Genomic DNA, 24,566 nt, shown 5'->3' with positions numbered 1-24,566 from the left:
TTAGAGGAAGAACGTAGCGTAGGTAATAATCGTTCGTCTTAAGAACTTTTTCGTTAGCGTTTCAATGGTTTAAAAGGAGAGGATGGAGCAAGTAAGCGGTGAATGAAAGTACAGTTGAATGAATCGAAGAGGGCGAAATATGACAAGTCGTAGCTTCCGTCTTTCGCAGATTTTTTAAATTCGATACACCGCCTATTGGATAATTCATACCACTGTTTTATTAAAAAGTGTACAAATTATAGAAAAGTATACGCGCGTTATAAAATATTGTTTCCCAATGAAATCCCTTGAAAATAATAAATGACGAAGTGAGAATTCCTATTTGTTCAAGGGATAAACTTGTGGCTTATAATCCATATAATTCGTCGCGTTACAAGACGTTCTGGTAACTTGATCAATTATGCTAGCAGTATACTTGGTTCGCCGCGATGGCCCGCCACTGACAAACATACTAACAGGCTTACGCGTTTCCTTGATAGCTTTGTCGTATGGCTCGCTAGAATACGATGGGAATTTGTGGAAGCAACCAGAGTGATTTCCACCGGGTTTCTTTGGGAATGGAACGTAAAGAATACCAGGGCCTATTATTTTAGGCGCGTGATCAACCGGTCGTACGTAAGTAGGTCCAAACTCCTTGTCCTGGTAAGGATTCGGCGGAAAATGATCCAGTGGCGCGCTGGCGTTCAGAAATCGTCCCGGTTGCGCTGTTGCGTTTGAGAGTAATTAGTGTAGGAAGGAAAATTAATTAATATAAAGTAATAAATCATTTTTTTTCTTTTTGAACGCGCGTGGAACACGATGTAGTATTTTTAGAAAGCATCTTTATTCAGCGTGACTCGCCACAGAGCGACCGGTACATAATTAATCTACCAGGCTAATAATAATTAAGCGAGCGAAAATCACCGGTTTAGTTAACTCTGCGTGTTTGAAGACCTCTTTCTTTTCCTTTTAAATTAGTCTCGACAGAAGTTTGGAAGCTCGCATAGAGCACGGTAAAAGAGCGAGGAGAAAGAAAGCAGCCGTCTAAGCGTAGCTAGGTTTCATTTTCTTTCCTCTCTTACGACAAAAATGTAATTAGTTGCACCAGCTTGGGAAACAAAATGTTACCAAAAAGAGAAAAAAAAGCGAAAACGAGGGTGAACGCCGGTCTCCAATCTTCTTCCGCGTTAGAAGCCTTCTGTATATTACCTCGATAATATTGTCTGTCTTGTCTACCGCTGCCAGGGACGAGTAACGAACAAAAAATAAGAAATAAGAAGCTAGACCGACGTAGCAGATACAAAAATTAGAAGATATTTGACGCTGTAGCATATGCTCGTTCACCAACGTATTTGAACGCTTGCTCGAAAGTATCTGTTGTACGAAATTTTGAAATTTCATTTGCACCGTAATAAGCAGAGTGTGGATATTTATGCAAATTCGTAATTTTATGAATGCAATTTAAATAATGAAACCTAGATGGAAGTTTGTTTTACCCACTGAACGTCATAACCCGTGTTACACTTTGGATATTTCATACGTTTCTGCGAATCGAGTTCGTTTTATGCATTTTGCAACTTCCAAGTGTCTTATAAAACATCCATAAAATTCGCAATGTGGTAATAAAATACAACCATATTTTTTTTTCACATTTGTGTCAAACTGTACCAGTGCAATCATGGCGCAGATGTTTCGTTACAGTGTTCATGAATTTTCAAAATAGTCCATTACAAAATAAAATCCATTACCTACGCGTTCTTGCGGCGGGTCATAAGGATCGTAGGAATACGATGGAAAGGGATTCAAACAAATGTTGGCGTATCCTGGACCACCGAGAGGATTGGGTTTAATCTTCACGTTCGGCAGTTCGGGTCTCCGTCCTCCCTTTTTACGTTCTTCTGGCACAGTTCTGAAGTAAGTTACTTTCTCGAAACATCCATGATAATCGCCAGGCGTGGAATGTTTCTTGGCAGGAGAGGGTGGCAATAGAATTCCCCCGATTTTTGCCTTATCACGTTCCAACTGCGAAACGGTGTATGTATCAAGTTGGCTTCTTTAGCATTGTCGCTAGAACTGCAAAAGTAAGACTCCTCAAACTTCCATATTTGACGCGTGTCTTAATAGCTCTTAAGTTTTAGTACAACTTTAAATTCCAACCGATAGAAAATTAACTTTGTGATTTTAGATTCTTCAATTTCGAATTTAAACGATATCTCGTTGCACTTTGTAATATTCCTCAATAATTTTAATATATTAGGTCGTCCGGAAAGTTTCTTTCGTTTTATAAGAAAATAACGAATGCACAACATTTTGTATTATTTTGTCCGTTTTGTATTATTTTATCGAATTACCTAAGATTCAGTTTGTTCTATCAAAATAAGGATCACAATGTTCGACAGATTAGGTTTCGTACTTGTATAAAGACGAGTCGTTGTAAAGAAAGACACTTCCGACAACCTAATAGTTTCAAATCTCGATTTACGACTCGGAGAATTGCGTAAGAAATTTTCGATTTTTCAATTTCGAAATGTGACTACAGATGCCAAACACACGGAGAAAGACAACGCTGCCAGCGATGAATGAATTCGACCCAATTACATCGTGCGATTACCTGTTCTTTCGCTTCGATGCGCCACGGCTCGTGCAATGCCTCTCCATCAAAAATTCGCACGAATTTCTCCTCAAATAGATCAATCGGTGGCCCCGCCAGCATTTGAGGTCCTTTTTCAATACCTTCGCGAAATTTCACAGGAATTCCCTGATGCTTGTCGAAGGGTGCCGGGGATGGATCGTGGAAATACCCTTCGGAAAATAAAACAGAAGTATCAGCGAGTAAAGGAAGTTCTCATCCATCGACGAAGTATACTTTACCTATTCTATCGAGATCCGTTTTTCCAAATCGTTTGCCCAAAGGTTCCAATATGTATCTCCTTTTCCCCATTGTTGTATCCGACTTGATACTTTAACTTATTTTATTTCGTATCTGAAATACGAATAACCTGAAATTTTATCTGATCTTCGTATGATCCTGAGCGTCAATTGTCCGAACAAACAACAAATTCGTTGATAATTCAATTTTCAACATCGGAAGATCTTTCTATGGGAGAGTTTTCTGAAGAAAATGTCTTTTTTACCAGCATCGTTTTTAAATCATATTTCGCTTAGGCACTTACGAGTTGTTCTTCAAATATTTTGAAAAAGAAATCTTTCAACGTGATCTTAAAATCTTTAGGGTCCTTCGGACGTTGTTTCGTCGATTTTTCGGAAAATTGAAGCAAAACACGTTTTTCGGTAACTATGTTTGATATATTCGGCACTTTTTCTCGCAGTCAATATTTTATTCATCGCGAAATACTAGATTTATGGAGCTATTGGCCCTAGAAGGATTCAAAGTTCAGCTTGTTTAAAACTGTTATCCTCTTTACCGACATATCGATCAATACAAAAAAGAAACGAAACAAGAGATCGTTCTATAAAACGTGACTATACCTTTAAATCAAACAAACAGAACTACTGACGATATACATAGCAAGTACATAAAATTGAAAGGTAAAATCTAAGACGAGTAGCAATGTGTTGCAAGTGAAATAAGTACAAATATAATTGAATTTTTTTAATTTGTTTCCTACGTACAAAGAACGCAAACACGGTCAGAGACGCGATCAAAGATATTATCGACACTTGTTTGTCTACTTTGTAGCATCAATAATCAAAGTATAACAAATTTGTCACGATAACGAAAAAATATTGAATCCAATATACAGGGTGGTTGGTAACTGGTGGTACAAGCGGAAAGGGGGTGATTCTACGCGAAAAAAGAAGTCGAAAATATAGAATACAAATTTTTCGTTCGAGGCTTTGTTTTGGAGAAAATCGACTTTGAATTTTGGCTCGGTACGCGTGCACTTTATCGCGTCTCGTTATAACGGATCTCACTGTAGAGTTCTAAAAAAATTAAAAAAAAAAAATTTTTATTCTATATTTTCGACTTCTTTTTTCACGTATCTTCACCCCCTTTCCGCTTGTACCACCAGTTACCAACCACCCTGTACATCGTGTACAATGGCTCGACAAATTATTCGAACGCACGCTACTAACACCTTAAGCGATAAAAATCGCAAACAAATTTTTCCAAGCCATCTTCCATCGATAAAGTATGATTTATTAAGTCTGTGAAACCGAAAAACTTTCGAATCTGGGATAAAACTTGGCTCGTATCGACTCGATTCTCGCTTGCTGACGTTCGACACATTTCGCGTGAATGAAAATCCTTTCGGCGAACACCGATGTAATTGCAAATCCTCGCAATCCTTGGAAAATCTTCGCTCTGGTTTACAAGCAGTCACGGAATCGATGCTACTTCGTGACAGACATTCGTCGTTCTTGAGATTCCTCGGCTTCGGATAACTGAATAGGCAAGAAAACGTTTTCGCCACTGATGAAACGTTCCTAACCGGTCTCTTCACGGTAATGAGTTGTTCTTAATGAGTTGATGTTGCCAGACGAGATGTTACCATTCGCAATGGTAATGGTGGAAACATTTCATTACCGCGTTGTTTGTGAACACCGTTTATCTGCTTGCGCATGATTTATATACATAGACCAGACAGAGTGTACTTTCCAACCTACGATTCGCATAATTATTCGGGACAAGAGTTTTCGTTCATGGAAATGGAATAATACTTCCACCAAGAACAAGCTGAATCGGTGGAATAAGTTTTGTTACCGTAAATCTTCTACCATTATCGACAACGTTAACTTTCAACTTCAAAATCGAAGTTTACGTTCGCGGATATTCACTTTTAGAAAAATCCCCATTAAATTAAAATTGGATATCGTGAAACGGAAAGATTACATTCTTTCGACCTACAAATAACGACGACAATTTCCATTCGGTTGTTTAATCTTAAAATTAGCTCTTCTATAAAACTTTCTATTAGGTTGCCCGCGAAGTGTCTTTCTTTCGCAAACGTGTTTTTTACAACAGTGCGAACGTAAAACCAAGTCTGTGAAATGTCGCGGTGCTTATCTCGACAGAACGAAATGGATCGTACGTAATTCGGCAAAATACTATAAAACCAAAAACGTGCGTCTATTGTTTCCTCATAAAACGAAAGAAACTTCTCGGTCAACCTAATATATTCAAAGGCTAAACATTGTCTGCAAAATTCGGATTGATTATATTTAGCATATTTTTCTCCTGTGACCTAAATAGCAATTTAAATGTAGCTTTACTTCGTGTTTGACTATCGCGCTATTGCAAATTCGCTGGCGATAGTCGGTAGCAGACTGTACACAGACATTCGGCAAAAAGACGCTGTCTCGTCCCATGTTCCCCGACGATTTACAGTCCACTCGGTCTGGCCGCGTTCTCGCGCACGTGTACACGCTCTCAGACGTAACTAAGGTTACTGCGCTAAGTTGCAGGCAAACAGATGTAATGGCGAAGCTATGCCGGATAAAGCGGACGTGTGTTTACACGCGAGCCTGAAACATACGGACGTGCATTCGGATGTAGCGAAAATTAGCGCATTAAGCGCGAAATGGAGCACACCGAGTAAAATTCCGCGCACGGAATTTACAACCGAGCCAAAACACGCGCACGGTTGTTGCTTTAAGTTTCGCGGACGAATTATTCGTTAACGAATATTCTAAAAAGCAGTGCCAGCCGAGGTTGCGTTATGAATCCGTAGAAACGTAAACTTTCCGCGTATAACGTCTCGCTTAAGTTTTTCTCAATCCACTTTCAAATTGTTGAAGCGGAGTCGAAGCGTTCATTCGTAAATTGCTGTTACGTAGAGCGAATGGTCCAACTTTATTGCCACGTTTCGTTGATCGTACAGCGGCACGTGTGTTGTGTACATGCAGTTTTCCGATTTAGGATGTTTGCGTAGTGTTGCAGACAAAAAGAAAGTAGTTTTTCAAATTAGGATATTTCCAAAGAAATACCTTACATATTTCCCTAACCTTCTCTGAAACGACAATTTCATCGATCGCGCAAACGTTCGCAACGTTCGAGATTTCGTCGAATCGTTAATCAAATATTCAATAGAAAATCTCACTGCAATTAGCTGCGATCATGAAAATATAAATTTACGCAAACACTCGCAGTCTACTGATCTCTAGTCTTATAATACAAACTTCGTCGTATTTGTTAGAAGTGTTGGTTTATTACAGAGACGGATGATAAAATTGTAATAGTCAGTGCATATTAAAATCGCTTTAAATACAAGTACAGAGATAGTGTACGCCGGACGTTATCATCGCTCGCTCAATGCTACTGTTCGACTTTACGCTCGCTATTCCACTGTATGACTCGCTATCATGATTATTCTAGAGAGCACGTTCGTCTATTTGTATCGACCGGTGGTATTACAAAGCAAATGTCAAACTGTGATGAAATATTCTTAAAAATTGGAACATGGCGAAACCGCAGAACCCAGCCGAATCCAACCGAAACGAAACGAAATCCCTTGAAACGTCGTTAACTGTAAAGCGCATCACGATGCCGTGGCCGTAGGTTCGTGATAAAGTTCGCGGAAGCGGGGAACTCCATTATCCAGAGAGGCGACAATACAACTTTCCTTTTCAACGTAGCTGCAGATCGTTCCCGGAGCGAATCTCTCGGAGGATCGGTCGCTCCACCGCGGAATCGGGTACGCGTCGTACCGGCAATTTCCTGCACCCTATCTGCCGCCATATTTTCATGGGATCCGGCTGCAGTCGGCTCGCGGAACCGGAGCGACAACGGCTGCGATAATAACTAAACTTTCGATTGCCGGGGCGAACCATTAAGATAAGACGAGGCAAAAGGGAACGACGCCCAGCTTTAAGGAGACCAACGGAAGATGAACAGAGTGTGGGAGAGAAAGCGAGATAGAGAGAAAAAGAGAGAGAGAGAGAGAGAGAGCTCGACTCTCGAGTTGGAAATCGGTGGATGGCGGAAGATGAGAGGAGAGTCGGGTGAGATCGGAAAAGAAGGTGTCGGAAAAAGGAAGCGGAATGGAGACGGTCTCTCCTGAAAGGAAGCCGAGTTACCGGAGAAGGAGGAAAAGGAGAAAAGGACACGGATATATATCTGCCTTTCGAGAGATCGATTAAGATTAAACGCCTAGTTGCCGGGCTTAAGTCCCGGATACAATAGGGAAGCTGAGATTGGGTTTCACGGATTGAAATCAAGGACGTGGTCGTTTAATTTGCAAATGGAAAGGATCGCGGCCACTCTGTCGTTTCTTTTAAGGTGGTTCTCAGAGGGATAAGGTCTGACAGGTGACGCTCCGGTCAAGGAATATTCCCGCGTTGCTGCGGTCCAACTTGCTCCACCTTGGAAGACGGAAAGAGTTCCAGGCAACTATAGTACTTCGTACGAACTCGAAAGAGTCGGTTTCCGATTGATGTCGAGATGTCCGAAGCGGACGAGTGTGTTTTGTATATTGATTCGAAGGTTCAAAGACGGTAATTAGAAGTTTGAGAAAATATATTCGGCAGAAAATGTAAAGTATGTGTCCATAAGTAGAGGAAAGAAACATTACAAACGTTATTTTTTAAATTGACTTTGTTATTTACTGTTATACGTGTCACTTGCTCAGCATAAATGGATATACATCGTCTGCTTGTTATTATTAGTTAGAAAGTAATAATAAAGAATTAATAGCCTTGGCATTAGAAAATAAAACGATTATTTGAGTAATCCCGATCATACAGCATCCGAGCAACGATCGGCATCCCAGCTGCGAGGATTACGGCGAAAATCGCGAGATAAATGCGTCAAATGTAGGTTACACCTTGACTGCGGATTTCTCTGCATTTATAGGAAGTTGGAAGATGTAAAGATACGTAGAATGCCTCAAGTACAGTGCTTGTTATAATATTTGGTAAATAATATGATTTTCTACCCGGGTTCCATATTTTTAAATATACCTGGTATCTTGTCGACTTTTTCGTAAAAGCGCCGTAAAATCATTTGGGCGACTTTGTGAAAAAAGAATTATTAGGTGCCTGGATTTGCACGAACGCGATTAGGAGGCAATTAGTTTGCTCGGGCGCAGTGGAATCGTCAAGCGGAGGCGGGGGCTGAAAATCATTTTCTGTGCCGTGAATCCGTGTGAGTCGTGCAAAAAATGACTAGAAACGCGAGGATCCAGAAAAGATTAATGCGTTAACGAGAGTTTCGGGTCATCCTCTTTATCTGGAGGCCGGCTACACCGGAAGATAGATAATTTAAAAGTCCCGAACGCGTAGATACTGTTTGCCCTTCCCCATTCTCGATATTCAGCCCATTTTTTATTCGTTTCTTTCTCGCTGCCCCTCCTACTCTGTTCTTTCTTTTTTATTTTTTTGTACTTATTACAATGTCAGACGAATAATCTCTTCCGTGACCCGATTCTTGCCACGAGCGTGATCGAAGAAATCAAGCTTCGAATTAAGAAATTTTTACATTTCATTAACGATAACGACAAACACCTAAGCCGTTATTGTAATTATTTCACCATATTTGTAATTATTTTAGAAAGAAGAGTAACGGGGAGACAAATATCGCGAAACTTGTAATAATTAACACTTTCGCGCTTTAAAAGAAAACCAGAGATGGATTCGTTGTGGCTAGATAATATTCATCTTGACAAACGTAAAAATAACTATAAAAAGGCTAACGATGATTAGAATGAAAAATGACTTGAACGTATTAGTACGATAATAAGAATTACACCGGAGACTTGCGAAGGGGTAGAATTCTTTATTCGGATTTTTCCTCCAATGGCAAATTATTTCGAAAACGATCGATGACGCACCGTGTGTGTCATTAGACGCAAAAGTATCAATATGGATGTGATCTGTTAACGATGATCCGACAATGTGCTCGAAGTTAGAGGAGACGAGTCTTCGTCGGCATTTACAATTCTAATTACAATGTTTCTCTGATTTCATTTCGCGTCTATGATGGAACTCGAGCAGAACCGTGCAGCCAATACGAAAAAAGATCGATGCGATTAGATTTGTGTCGTGTATCGAGCTTTCCAAATGGTCGTTAATTCCGCGTTAGTTCTCTGTTTTTCGCGACCGTGTGCCATTCGTTTCACCCCATGGCGAGTGCACCCGTGGATAATCAGGAAGTTTATCACGAACGCGACCTCTTTGATATATGCGTTCATCGCAGGATAACGAAATTAAGGAAGCGCAGTTCGATCCTTGCTATCGGTCTCTGGGAACATACCTTGGCCTGATTCGATCTCATTAGTCCGAAAGGAAGAACGTCGCGGAGAAGGAGGAGGATTCCCTGGAGAATACCGAAACGCTGCTTCCAACACGACCTGACAAAAAATGAACGGAGGTTGTCTCTGTTTTTCGAGTCAGGAGAGATTTCTCGACGCCGATCCGATTTTCCCTCGTGTTCGTTTGACAACTCATTTCTTTTGTATCCAATTTCGTTGTACTTCGATGTGACGCAGAAATTTAGCGACTGTTTATGGAACCGAGGATTTTTAACGAATACTGTTATTTATTATTCGGTTCCGGATTTTCATACATATACATATTTCTATAAATACAAGCAAAGAAATATACCAAATATCGATGAAATATTTCGAATTTGAAATATACCGAAATTTGTTTCGCTCGTTAGAAATTACAAGGAATATTCTACGTTAAATATCTTTGCGCATTGTAAGCATTCTGTGCATTTTTGTACTTTTATGGTTCGCATAAAACTATCAGGTATACGTATTTGTCGATGGAGAGAAAGAAATCGAAGGAAAGCAAAATGTTAAAGACAATTAGAGTTAGATTATCGTTAAGTCATTTAACATTATTTACAATGAAATAATCGTCACATAACGTCGAATTTTTAATCGTGATTTCCAGAAACAATGTGCAAGGTATTCCAAGATATAAGATTTTAGCTAATTGATCTGAATCTTCGTATACGTATAATTCTATTTATTTTAAAAGAATCCTGCTGAAGACTGGTATTTGGAATTAACTCGGTGGCAAATTCTGTCTGCATTAGAAGGCTGAGTATACCAGCAAAGAATTTTCTTTAGTTACTTAAGCAACTTTACCGGGTTTCTCGTGTAACGGTTTTCCCTAAGAACAGTTTCCCAAGGAAGCTTAAAGTTTCGTTGAGCATCGTGAGTTTAACCGGAACAAAAACATTTCTGTTCGTTGGTAAAACCACCCGGACCACCCTTAAACGGTCGAAACGACTTCAATCATAATACGGTATCGCGACCCGCAATAAAAAATTTCATTAGCAAAGTAATTAATTAAACGAATGTCAAACGCGGCGATACTACCGATCATAACGTGCTCCTTTACCGGATTTTGCGGGACAACGCCGAATGTTATATCCCCGACCATGAAAATTTAATTCACAAATACGCCATCATCTGCAGTTTTCTTTCGCGTCGATCTTGTACGATCATTTACGATATAATCAATATATTATTGAAAAGATGCGAGCGTGTATGAATAGAACAAGATGGGATATAATATAGAATAATATACAGGGTGGTAGGTAACTGGTGGTACAAGCGGAAAGGAGGTGATTCTCCGCAAAAAAAGAAGTCGAAAATATAGAATAAAAATTTTTCGTTCGAGTCTTCGTTTTCGAGAAAATCGACTTTGAATTTTCGCTCGGTACTCGTGCACTTTATCGCGTCTCGTTATAACGGATCTCACTGTAGATCGTTGTCTCGATGGATATTATCGCAGTTTAAGTTTGTTTTTGCCGTAACGGAAAATTAGGAATACATAATGAAATAACATGAAGTAATCATAAAGTTTATTATTACAGAAATTGCTGAAAATGTTGCCCATTCTGCCGAACACATACTTCTGCTCTTCTAATTAAATTTCTATGAACACTTTCTAACGTATTCGATTGTTTTAAAGTATGAAAGGCTACAATAATCATTTCTTTCAATTGCTCGCAACTTGCGATTTCTTCAGAATAGACAATTGATTTAATATGGCTCCATAAATAAAAGTCAAGCGGAGTTAAGTCAGGAGAGCGTGGTGGCCAAGCTATTGTTCCACCACGACCAATCCAGCCTTGGTAATGTTGGTTTAAAAAATCTCTCACATGACGACTAAGATGTGGCGGTGCACCGTCTTGTTGAAAAATTAAACTTCCTCTAGTTCTCAGCGGTACATCTTCTAATAATTCCGGTAGTTTGTTTTGTAAGAAATCGAAATATGCTGCTGACGTTACATTCAATCGAGACAACGATCTACGGTGAGATCCGTTATAACGAGACGCGATAAAGTGCACGCGTACCGAGCGAAAATTCAAAGTCGATTTTCTCGAAAACAAAGCCTCGAACGAAAAATTGTTATTCTATATTTTCGACTTCTTTTTTCACGTAGAATCACCCCCTTTCCGCTTGTACCACCAGTTACCAACCACCCTGTATAAAGAAATATAAACTAATAGATAAAGATGAACAATAAGAACTATAGTATATATTCCCTGTGAAAAATATATTTTTTTTTATTTGGTAGACTCTTTACAATCAATTCTCATTGAGAATTATAAGTAAATTATTTTGGCGTGGTACTGTAACTTGGATTAGAAGAGTTTATAGTGTGTTTGATTCTAATTGAATCTAATGCTTAAATCTAAAGGGTCATTTTAGTCTACGGATCTGATCCGTCGTGTCAAGTAATATGAAAAATAATAATTCCTGAAAAAATTGTGGTCATATTTTTGAATTTAAACATGGAATTTTAGCGCATCGAACGGTCAGTGTTGATTCGATTAAGCTTTTCATTGGCGAAAGTTCTCGCTGTAATTACTTCGAAAGGAATTTAATAACTGTAGTTCATTGTGATGTTAATGTTGAATGAGTATCGGTATAGTTGCCGGAAAACAATTCCTGCAAGTTTGGTCGAATTTCAGATTATAATTATATTTGTTCGTTATAACGCTTGTTCGAGAGAATCCGATGGTATCGAACAGGGTCCGAAATCGATAAATAGGTACGTAATTAATTTGTTTCTGAAAAATGCGAGCTAACTGGACGACGTAAGGAAACTATTTATGTTGTTTCGTTACTGGAAACTATTTTCCTGGTGTATCGGAGTTATACTTATGTAATCAGAGTTTTATTTATTTAACGTTAATCCAAATTTTATCAGTTTCATTTGCGTCGTTCAAACGAGCCTCTTAGAAGCCAAACTGATCCTTTTATCAATTTCTTAATTTCATTATTTGACTATACGATTAAAAAGTTTAAAAAAGCAGATGATTTATTTCCTCAAGTTCATTCATCGCAAGAACATAGCGTAAATAATGGTAAATTCTGACGTGAATTTAAAAAGACAATATTTGTAATATCATCGTTGTTCCTTATTTTTCGATTCATAAAGTTGATCAATGTGGCTGGCTGTAACTCACTTTGATATTCCTTTCGTGTTTTACCCGACAGAATATAATTTGAAATATCAGTGTTATTTACTTTGAAAAATTATGGAGAAGTTTTAATCTGAGACGAAATTAATGCTCTATTCCTATTTCATTTGTTCCGTTTGCACAGAATGCGCAGCAGCTAGTAATCGTTTGCGTTAAAATCATCGTCCACTCTACATTGAGAATTTCATTACAGAAGAGATATATACGTCATTGTGCTTCATGAGTGGTTGGAATAATTTACATTTCGGTACTTTCATAAATTATTCTAGCACAAATATCGCATGACTTGATGCGTTCTACATAATTTGTACATTTAGTAGTTAGAATATAAACATTTTGAATAAATCTACTTATAGCTTGTGTTAATACGCATAATCGATATTATATCTATGAATTACGCGTAGCGGTGCATTTGCTAAAAAAGAAATTCAATGGTAAAATAATCGAATTGAAAGTTTCACGCTATTTTTTCAAATTCTACGACCAGACCGTCGCCTATGCATCGAATGTTTACGATCCACTTGGTGCATTGAACATCGCCTGCTCGTTTATTTTCCTTTCAAAGAAAAATGCTCGAGTGCGGTCCCTCTTTTGTTCCGACGATAAAGATCGTTTGTTCGTGCACTCATAAACCAAGAGAACAATAATTTTATCAAGGCGCACAGTTATGTTTCTTACCGTGAAGGGTTTGATCCGTAAAATTGTCGCGTTATTGCTCGTAAACGCTACGAACTGACCGTGAAATAAAATATTCTCGCGTGCTCTGTAATCAAAAGTTTCATGCGTCGGCTTCGTTATAAAAATTTGACGACCTGTCCACTCCGAAAGCCGCGTAACAATTGGATAAAAGGTAACGTCCATTAGATTTTCACTGTTTAATTCCAGGATAAAAATCATCGATTCAAGTTCCTTGAAACTTTTTAATCTTCGAAATGTTCCATTTCTGATTCACGGGAGAAGTGTAATTTTTTATTCTCCAAGTTCTGAAAGCTTTGGAGAAGTTTTAATTAGATAAATTATATATTTTTAACTCAAACAACACTTTTAGAGGGAACAACTCAATTAGTACACTATCCGGGAATAATTAATTCCCCCCAGGTTATTCTTTTGTACACTACGCGATGATAATGAATTTTGTTCCTTCGTTCTTTTCCTACGCTGTACTAGATTAATAAACCTCGTGGAGGAAAGTAATTGAAAAATTATTAATTGCGGTAAACTCTAGGGGGGGGGGGGGCGAAGACAGTGTTTCCAACAAATTAACCTGTAACGTCTAAATTTCAAAATGTTTTACATAACGCGCATAATACGCTGTTACGTATCAAAGTTTTCTATGTTGAATGTCCAAATATTTCCACTGTACGCGTTCAAACAACGCGAATAGTTTTATGACAAAGAACATTGACACGATGGCAATGAACGGGTTGAACGACCAGGGCAAGACATTTCTGCTTCGTTAATTCGAAACTGGCAGAAGTCAGCTCGACGACGACGTAAAGCCGATCGATCTTTGCCAGCAGCTTCCTTGAAGAGGATGTTGTTCGATGGTCGAAGCAACCGCACAAACAGATCGCCAGAAAGGCGATGGTTAAGCATCAGACGAGATACGTAGCCCGGTTGCCCATGTCGTAGGAGCGGCACGCGTCCCAGGACCAATGGGAGAAGCCACAGAACTGCAGAATTATCGATGCCGCGGTGGCATTGCGGCGCCGTGTCCATTAATTCGACGTTAGCCTAAGGGGCTTTAAATAATTAATCCCGCGGCCCACCTGCCGCGATTAAACGATGCAATTAAACCGACCCGTGGGTTTACTTAACCGAAGATTGCCGACCTTCCGGCCGCTGACTTCCTACGCCCTAAAACATCTGGTCGGTGGTATGAAAATGGGAAAAGACCATTAAAAGAACTGCGAACACCGCGTCGAAGCGAAGACGATGGACGAAGGAAGATATATTGGTAAGAGAAAATTTACTTTGAGATTATTTCGCGAACGAGTGAGTTTTAGCAAGACGATAAGAAGAAGGTTGGATTATACGCGAATGACGAGGCTGCATTTAGTCGTGGAATAGTTTTAGAACGTAGGCATGATCATGAAGTTTCATAGAATTAACGAAAGCTGAAAATACTCGTCCGTATTCATTTTTATATTTTTACAAACGTAACTAAAGGAATTTGTTTCGTTCGTTAAATATCTCCACTGTTGTTTTACATGCTCTTCTATAATATATTGTACGAACTCTGTAAATTTGTACAGCTTTAAATTTCCTAAAAATGTATAAACGTTCGCGTTCTACGCACGCGGAATCGTGATTCGTCTGATAAATCAATTCTATCAAGTTTAACATAGTATTAGGAAAGTGTTTTTCTTTCGCAAGCGTGTTTTTACAACAGTGTACGTTCATACAAACGTGAAACCAAGTCTGTGAAATATCGCTGTGTTTATTTCAACAGAAGAAAATGGATCGTACGTAATGCGACAAAATAACATAAAACAAAACATGCGTTGTGCGTCTATTATTTCCTCGTAAAATACTAATACTAACGTTCGTCCTCTGTTGTCTAGACAAAGTTATCGCACACCTACAATTTTATCGAACCTATAATCTGTCAAACATTCCGAGTACGTTTCATCAAAAGTCGAATTATCCAAGTATTTCGCAATAAATCAGACCACTTTGACAAGCAAATGACTAGAAAATCGCTCGAAATTGCTCCATAAATACAAATCTCTATCAGAAGCTAATAAGAGTGGCGTAATCATCGGTAATGACGTAAGTAGTTAAGGAGAGTAGAAGTCAGCCATAAGGAGAGCAGAATGTACAACTGGCTGAGGCAATATAGTCGGTGGAAGGTGTCCCATTTGGGATGGTCCAAGTGTCAAGCCGTTTATATACACGGTCCAGTGTAGCTATTGTTGGCAAATTGGCGGTGGACGGATCCGTCGACGATGACCGGGGTTTGATGAAGTAATGGACGTTCTCTGTCGACGTGTTGACCCGTACCGATTATATACACTGTAATAGTACATACACAGCAGACTACAGGCAACATAGTGACTACCGATACGTGTACACACGGCTTTGTACGTGCATCCTTTACGTGCACGCTGTTACCTGTATATGCATGTAGACGAGCAAACGCGAGATCGTCTACTCTTGCTTCAGTCCTGTTTCGAATTCCGATGAAACCCTATCAAGTGCATTCCTTGGTCTCTTATCGAGCCGAGACTGGCATTCGATAAATGATCCGACCATCCTGCAATTTTAAGCCTATTACATCTTCTACGTTTCATCTTGGTTTATGCCGCGTGTTCCACTAGTTCTCTGATAGATTTTATTTTGAAACGCTACTTTGAATAATATTCGTAGTTCTTGTCAATCGAACCGTTCAGCCTGTAATTTCGATGTGTCCGAGCGATAGGTACAGTTAATAGATGTTCGTGGATTATATCGTTGTCAGTATTTGACGGTCGAGTGTATATCGTCAAATCGAAAAGGGAAATCAAGGAAACGATCGGTGTTCGATTGATGTCTGGGTTATCGATTAAATACAAAACGGTCGAGACACGTGTATTCTGAATCGCGTCTCGCTATTCTGTAGATTGTAAAAAGTAAACTGCGATTATTATAAGTAAACAGTAATTGTCATTGGAAGAAGGTCGCCAGCGATCGTGCAATAATATTAATATTTTTCAATTTTTTATGTTTACAAATAGCAATTGTTCCGTAAGGTTTATCGTTATCTATTAAGTAATCGATCTGATTTTATACGTATTATGGATCAAAGCATTGTCAATATTTCTTTGCTGTATGGTTGTCTTCCAATTTTGACTAAATTTTGCCAGCTCAAAAGTCTCGGGACAGATATTAGATGCGTTCGCTTTGAAATTGGGAAAAATTCTAGATAAATGTTTTCATATGAAATTTAACGCGATATTTTATTCGATAACGAAAGCATATGCCACTAGTAGATTAACGAATTTATTAAAAGATGCGCACAATTTAAAATTCGTAATCCACGTGGAAGGTAAAAATTTTTATCAAATATAGAAGGTGTGGTAGAACTTTCGAGCAGGAGATGAATTTCTCTGATTTTTGATTCACCGGCTTTCTATTCGACGTTATTATTACGGTTACTATGGCAAACAAATATTACGTAATGCTCGTAACTGTGTATTGATTACAGTATACAGCTAATGTACGGAGAGATATTAATGAAGGATTCAGTTTGACAGAGGTATTAATTTATCCGGAGTATGTAGTAGCTTTGATTATTACATTCTCTATTTCCATTTTAATTAAATAGCTACAGAATATTGTTTCATCCCTGGAATAGTAGAAGTTATTTTTCATCGTCCCTTCCATTAACGTCGCCATCTGTCAAATCAATATTTAGAAAACGATATTCTCTGGAGTGTGTTCGCGTAACATATGAATATCAAATTGTTAATTGTCAGAGCAATGTGTTATGCAATGGCGTCGACACAATGTATTACATGGCATTCATTACCACCACACACTGTCACGCATTGTTGTGTTATACAATATCGATTACTGCCATGCGAGTTATACCATCTATTACGCGATATTATGCGCCATTAATAATTGTCATTCCACTTAAAATAAGCCAAACAGCGAACAATAAACTTTATTTGTAAATTAAAGTTCCCTTCAGTTTGTCAACATCTTTTAAAACTTTATCGATGTATGGAATAAAACTGGAATATACCTGCAGACCCGAATAGAATAGTAGAATGGTAGAATAGTGGAATAAAAGTACAGTAAACAATAGAACAGTAGAATAAAAAATGATTCATAATTTAGAATGCTTAAAATCGCGAAATACGCTAGAAGATAACGCATTGATTGAATATTCACGCAGATTGAATATTCGGTATTTTACAAATATCTTCTAAATTCTTAATTCATCAGAGCTTTTCAGGCAGTTAAATGTGTTTGGTTGCACAAACGTAGAGTTTTTCCAATGTTCTATATGGAGATGGAGCGCAGAGGCACGTTTTTGATTTACACCGCGTCAGATTTTCGATTATTTCCTTCGTAAGATTCAGCAGCATTCGCTCTTTGTTAATGGCAGTCGGTTTTGATGAAAGTCTTTCACTACCTTCGTTGCGTTATCAGCGAACCTGAATATGTTTGAACACGATTATAAAAATCCTGATCTTATTCATCGATCTTAACAATGGGGTCGAAATTGGGCGGATTTTTTGAACGGGATGAATTTCTACGATAGTTAATCGCGACGAGAGTACTATATTTAGTAATCTGAATATTTTCTCAATATATAAATAACCACCACCTCGAATTATATACGTCTTGATATATTTCTGATTTTCGAATGTTAAAATCACGTTCGTTTATTTTACGATCGCCTGGTAAAGTTCGAAAAGTTCCTCCTGTTACGCTATTATTACTGAGAAAATGAAAAAAGGTACTCGCTATTTAGTTCACAACCTTTATGGTTCGCAACCATTAACGGCACAGAGGAAACTACACCGAGAGAATAAATGGTCGACCTATACTACTTACAACTGTGAAATTTAACGTTACATCGAGAAAACTTCATTTGAAATTTCACCGTCGATATTTTTCTAAAATCGGAGACAATTCTAGCTTCGTCGAACATAATTTGTAGAAAAATGAACTTAAATTATAATTAATTTATTCTTCGCTTGTTTATTTTACTCGTACTCAGGATACTGACAAGTCGGATTATAAAAGAGAAAATTTCATTTTAAAATAATTCGCGAAGCTGCAACTAAATTTCAGTCCCGTAACTAACAGTAAATACTCTCATTTTGCAAATAAATTAACGTATCTTGAATATCATCATAAATAAGAAGACACGAAAAATATGAAAATACCGAAAATACTGGGTGTTTCACTTTTCAATCACGAACCTGAAAAGTATAGAAATCTTCGTCTTGGAACATAGTAATTTTCCTTGGACGTAAATACGCGGATGATCAAACAGAAGTCACTCTTCATTGTAGCGAATACTATGGTCGCGTAATCACGTGGCAGTCTGGCCAAAACGCATTTATTTTCGTCTGGTCGGCTAGTTTCTGCGATTACGCTCTCGCGCAATAACTTCTCGTCGTCCTACGGTCAGTGCCACGGATTCGCTGAATTTAATTAAATCTTCGTGAGATGTAATTTTCTAATTTAGTGAAAAACTAGCCGAATCTGTTCCGCGTTAAACGTTCCCTCGTAATAAATGACTCTGAAATTTATCCTAATAGGAATAACAGATTTACCAATTTGGATTTTTATGTACGTGCTTTACGGGGAGCAGAAATATGAAGTGATTCGTTTAATATGCAAAAATATCTGCGCCTCGCACGCGTATGAATATAAACTAACCAACGTGAATTAGCATCGGAATACGGGAAAATTAATCTTAGAAAAGGCGAAACGTTGGAACGCAATCCAGTGTAATTTTATTGTCAATTAAAAGGGAAAGGGTGAAATTTAATTCCTATGGAGGAGATTTTTGTCCGTGTTTGGAAGAATTTATTCGAATAATGCATTTGTAGAGATGGTATTTTCGTATTTTTATAATGAATTTTATTGTTATGGGCAAAATCGTAATTTCAATAGAACGTGGACAAGTCGTTACATTTTTTAAGGAAATAGGGCGGCTGAAGAATTAGATGTCTGTGGGAACGCACCCTAGTCATCCAACCCCTGTCTTTTTTCCCTTTTTTTTTGTAAATTCAGGCAGCGAAGTTGTGTCACGATGATACATGGCCGACCACCGGCATGCGTCCAGAGATTCCAGCCACGACATAGTAGCATCGTGCCATCATGATGCGAAATTATGACGGAAGGCTATTCCCTTTTTGCTTCTGTTCCACCGCAAAGAGCAGAGAAATGGCACGAATCTGACTGAAATAAAAATTATACGGCTAGAAATTGTACAAATGCAGATTTTCCATTTATCGCATCTGTGATAGTTAAAATCGTAATTGAATATTTAGAGAAATTGTTTATTGAAACAGTATATATTTTGCAAGATTATCGTATATGTAATATAATATCACTTTATCGTTGTTTGAGTTGAATGTAAAGTGAGTGGAATTAATTCGAAGAAGTTGAATTATGCAAGTATGAATTATTGATTGAGTGGAATTATTGAATTATTATGAAAGATTGCGATGTCGTGATGTTACCGATACACAAAGAGCTACGCATTCATAGCGGTTAATTAGGCAACATAGAGACGTGTTTGTTCGTCAATATCGAATGCAATTTATGCAATATTCATGAAAGATAATTTCCACTTTGTTAGCATACCTTTAATTATATTTGCACAAACTGTAAACTCAATTGCTTAATTAATGCTAATTATATTAAATATGACTATACATTATACACTAATATTAATACACTAAAATTAAAAAATCCTATATCGTATTATTTATCAATCATTTGTGTTTCAGCCTTAAGCAGAAACGTATTAAACACACTCACGTTTTTCAAATAGAACATCTTAAACGATACCAAAGCGTTTCAAGAATTTATTGATCGAATTCAAATTTTAACAGCTTAACGCTTTGACTGCCACGCCGAAATCACACGTTTCGCTCAGCACGCTACGGGAGTATTTTTATTATTCGAAGCATATAATGGCAAAATAATAATAAATCGACGATGTAAGACAACGTTCTTCCCCAATGGACCGTTTATCTTACTGGTGGTCACGGGTGACCACCGTGGCGCCTTGGTAACAGATGATAGCGACATATTATAACGAGGCTTCGTTTATTTCGACAAACCATTCGCATTCGTTATTTCGTCGTAAGCAAATCGTGCAGAATATACAGTCGAAACGCGTAGAAGATATTAGTAAACAGTATTAGGATTATTTTTATGATTTCGACGAAATATTCGGCTGAAATGGTAGGGGTAAAAAAAAATTATGTTTGCAATATACCAAAGGTAGTGGTAGATCACAACAGAGGAACACGTGTTGTAGATTTATCAGATCAAACGATAGCGTATTCTACACCACATAGAAGAACCCTCGAGTGGTACATAAAAATAGCTTTAGAGTTATCGTTAAATACATCAATTCCAAACGCGACGATACTCCATAAACAAGCAACAAAAACAAAAATCAAGGTATCGGATTTTAGAATGGTAATCGCAATGCACCTTACACAGTGTCATTCACCAGAGCCGTGAAATATACTTATTCGACAAAGATCGCGACGCGAAACGCGGAAGAAAGAAGGGCAAGCGTATCTGGCAGGAAAATTTTGCAGAGTGTGGTATAAAAAAAATGTTAAACATTTAGGATGAAAAATTGCTAAGAATCGGACCAAAAAGGTGACCACCTATCGTCCAGGTTGTATCGACGAGCCACATTTACGTTTAAAGTGTTTTAATACAGTGCACCGTTAGATGCAACATTTGTTCTCATTTTTTTTTATTGATGTTCTAATAAAAATGTTTAATCGTTCAAAGGGACGCTTTTTATTTCATAGTATCTTCTATTTATCGGTTATATTCAAACTACCCTAACTGTCAATTTTCATACAATTTTTACAATTGTAAGAAGTTCATGCGCTCGAATGTGGCAAAGTATTAAATAACATTATAGAAAACAATTTGCGTTCACGTATTGGAAGTGACGAACAGCGGAAACTTCTGCCCCTATATTTTGTTCCATCCGAATGTACGTTCACTTGTTACGCTTTTATTTCTGCATCGTGCGTTGTCTCGGTGGATGGCCAGAGATGCCATTTTCGGGACAGCGAGTTTAATTAAGACGCATTCCGTGCTTTTTGATCGTGTAATTTCCTTAGCCGGGACGATGACTCTGAAAAATTAACTGCGTTTCCACCGGTCGAATATGAATGCGACAGCGGCGAGGCCTGAAAGGCGTCCTTGAGGTCACGGCTACATAACCGCGCCGCATGCTAAGTTATGGAAATGAGAAAACTCTGACGACCGCGCGTGCGTATGCCGATTTATTGCAGTGTTGACCTGATTCCTTTCTTCTTCTTCTTGAGACCGTGGATGCTGCTGTGACGAAGACCTGCTTCAGAATAAATTCACCGTTAAGCGTGTAGTATCGTAAAATTTCGTGTCAAGTGGACCAGGACATAGGCTTACGGGGAAGAGGATCTCGCGAACGTGCGAGCCTATCGAGTTTTCCGGCTCTTCGATCGAACAAATTACGCCGGCACGATGGCGGAGAAAGAAAATGGGTTTAAAGCGTACGTGAGGTGATAGAAATATTAGGAATGAAGCATCGGGTCACGCGTTAAATTAATATCTCGCGATTGCTTCAATGGCACACCGTGATGAGCACGTTCGATCATAATTATTTGGAGAACGAACCTCTTCGGAATGAATAAAATTTCCTATGTTTGATAATTGCACTTTCGAACACGAAATATAAATATCGCGCGAAACCTTGATTGCGTGTGATATTTGGAAACGGGTACTTTAATTGTCAAAAGTTTGTAGGTAATTTGCCAGAATAACTCTCTGTATAAGGAATTTGGAAACGAACTCTTAATATACATCGTTCCTTTTGGAGATTATCTAGTCCGTTTAAATTTTACAGCAATCAGAAGAGGTTTTTATTGCACGATGCCATAAATAACGCGACTGTTTTTTAAATAATTTTCCAAAGTAATTCTTTATGCGAAAAGTTTGACAGAGCTCTTGATAAATATCGCTTCACTTGTAGATTATATCGTTGCGTAATTATTCAACAGTTCAAATAGGTTTTTATCGGCCAATCTCATAAGCAATATGAATGTTTTCAATATGTATGTCAACCGAAGATAAAAATCTATTTGTCAGCGATTAATTAACAACGTATTTTCTCTCATCTTCTATAATCGTTTCCCATCTCCCTGCTACATTTCCTACGTCCCATTTATCGTGTCTCTGTCATGACAAATTATTATTAATTATCAATTATTAAATAATTATTAAATCCAAGTTTCGCGTTACTTACGGATCGAACTGACAGATTAGGGTGAATTCAAATAAAGTACAGGATCGATTAGGTACTATGAATTTTATTGTATTTACCTTGTCGAATCTTACAAATAGTGAACAGCGAATATCGACGTTAAATTAATTTTCTATCGTTTCCTTTTCCGCTTTCGTCCTTTCTCCCGTCCCACGAAAATGGAATTTCCCTACAACGTGTCTGCGCCACCCTAACCGCGTTAACGACCATTAATAGTACCAATAGCTTACAGATGCTTATAGACATGTCTTCTTATTTACTTTATCGTTACCGTATCGTGGATATATTACTATGAATGATGAGACGTGATTAGCGATGAGCAAGTATATCGAGCCGAAGACTTTACACGAATCTTCTTCGATTTTTACACACATGCACTCTGACAAACGGAATCCGGATCGAAGATCGAAATAGACACTTTGTGTAATTATATCGGGAGAAATCGTCGTTTTATTTTACACGCAAAAAGAATAGATTCTGTAGCTTTTGCCTTATTCTTTATACCGCGTACGTCTGAAACGCACGTACAAAAATTGCATCAATCGAGTATCGCTGGTTTCCTTTATACCTTATTTATCTCCGATGCAATTATTAAAATTATTAATGCAATAAATGGCTCGAAGCTTTGATAGTTAACAAACAGCTTCGAATGGGACGAAAATAAAAATTTGTACGATACAAATGCAAGCAGATGAATCTTTTACAATCGATTATAATTACATATAATCGATAGCACTAAGAGCTCTGCGTCGATTAAATATCGTCTTATTGGGTCGCATCGATCTCTTCGCAGATTTAAGTTCAATTTACAAGTACTCGCTAGTAGCTAAAGTACATAGAACTAATATTCGGTAAAAATTCTAAATTATAAAAATTCACAAGCATCTATCAACTTATCAAATGTCAAGCGTATCTAATGGTATAACGGCGACTTTTCCCCTTCTGCGCATGATTTTTCAATCTCCGATCGGGATAAGTCCCGTGTGACTTACTTTCTCTAACTTCGTAATACTTTGTTTTTTTCTCTTACGTTACTTTATCTTACTTACGATCTGTTTTTTTTTTCTCCTTTTTCGTTTCTTATCAAATGCGTTCCGAATAGCTCGTGTACTCGTACTCGAAGATACATACGCGGGGACGCACACATACAAAGACCGTACATACGCATGCACACGAAAATGTTCTTACTCACTCGCGAATGGCGTTGCCGTTATTTGCATATCGCGCAGCACGCGGCCGTGAAAATTTCATCGTTAATACTCATTCGATCGAACGAAGATTAAAGATCCATTAGGAATGTTTCCATGATTTTGAAAGCAGGATTTATTCATCCTCCCTTCGTACAAATTTGTAACGTACGATTCGATGCAAGAATTGAATTTTTCATCCAGTTTCAAACGATATTTTGACGTATCAACAATGGCAAACCGAATATTGCGGAGAACAAATTTTAACAATTAATAACGTAACGTTTTCTATTGAAGGGAAGAAGCAACGTAATTGAAAATTTTACTAATTTCCTAATTAACGACATTATCATCGAAAGATTCCATTCTGTTATTTCTTGTGATTTTCAAGTGTTTTATTTTTAATTGCAACTCTGTGAGTTTGCTTGAGAGCCGGTGAAACATTCGATTCTTCCATCGATAATGTACTTGAAAAATCGATTGTATTTATCGTACGTTACGCAATGATCGTGTTACATTGTACGTCGTCGAGTGGAATCAATTTAATGCTCGATCGATTGTTCGTTCGTATGTTGCGATATTTCGATCGCTACGAAACTCCTGGTCGTACGAGCGTGTTTGTCAAGTTCGTGAAATTTCTATGAAAATCGGTGCAGATCTAATCTGTCTCTAACAAAAAAAAAACTAATTTTCAATATCACAAGATTTAAAAAATGCTTGTTTCGCGTAAAAGAAAATCGCGATTCACTTATTAACAAATCTCACTTTGTTTCATATCAAAGTAATAATTCAGACAACTCGCAATTTTTCGACATTGAATTTTCAACAATGCTGAATTGTTTGGTGGAACAGAAATATTTAGTTTCAAATGTATACACTTTCGACGATCCATCGATCGTTTAATTAATGTTTTTCGCATATTCAATGCGGTACACAAAATCGAAGGAGGTCCCTGCTGTCGGAAATCTATTTTTCCATAACG

General features: G+C 37.8%; 1 protein-coding gene across 2 annotated transcripts; it reads right to left on the bottom strand.

The window, feature by feature from the left end:
- Positions 1 to 215: 215 nt before the first annotated feature.
- Positions 216 to 3,103, bottom strand: LOC117236340 (UPF0602 protein C4orf47-like). 2 transcript variants are annotated; one of them, XM_033499183.1, is made up of 4 exons: positions 2,851 to 3,103; positions 2,591 to 2,781; positions 1,728 to 2,001; positions 216 to 704 (listed from the first exon to the last, which is right to left on the bottom strand). In XM_033499183.1, exons 1-4 carry the CDS (start codon positions 2,918 to 2,920, stop codon positions 319 to 321), a joined length of 921 nt encoding a protein of 306 aa, XP_033355074.1. In that variant the 5' UTR covers positions 2,921 to 3,103; the 3' UTR covers positions 216 to 318. The 2 variants fall into 2 exon arrangements, 1 of the variants encoding a protein (XP_033355074.1); XR_004493838.1 differs by lacking the exon at positions 216 to 704 and having other exon boundaries at positions 1,943 to 2,052; positions 2,591 to 3,103.
- Positions 3,104 to 24,566: the final 21,463 nt, after the last annotated feature.

Source organism: Bombus vosnesenskii, unplaced genomic scaffold, assembly GCF_011952255.1.
Source record: "Bombus vosnesenskii isolate JDL3184/JDL3185 unplaced genomic scaffold, Bvos_JDL3184-5_v1.1 scf7180000013348, whole genome shotgun sequence".
NCBI classification, from domain to species: Eukaryota; Metazoa; Arthropoda; class Insecta; order Hymenoptera; family Apidae; genus Bombus; species Bombus vosnesenskii.
This window is presented reverse-complemented; position numbering and strand designations above follow the sequence as displayed.

What these genes read in the sequence shown, in the direction of transcription:
- LOC117236340 (XM_033499183.1), bottom strand. Translation starts at nt 2,920, where the DNA reads ATGGGGAAAAGGAGATACATATTGGAACCTTTGGGCAAACGATTTGGA. An exon ending in AACGGATCTCGATAGAATAG is followed by an intron (nt 2,782 to 2,850) that starts GTAAAGTATACT and finishes TATTTTCCGAAG; the next exon opens with GGTATTTCCACGATCCATCC. An exon ending in GCATCGAAGCGAAAGAACAG is followed by an intron (nt 2,002 to 2,590) that starts GTAATCGCACGA and finishes ACCGTTTCGCAG; the next exon opens with TTGGAACGTGATAAGGCAAA.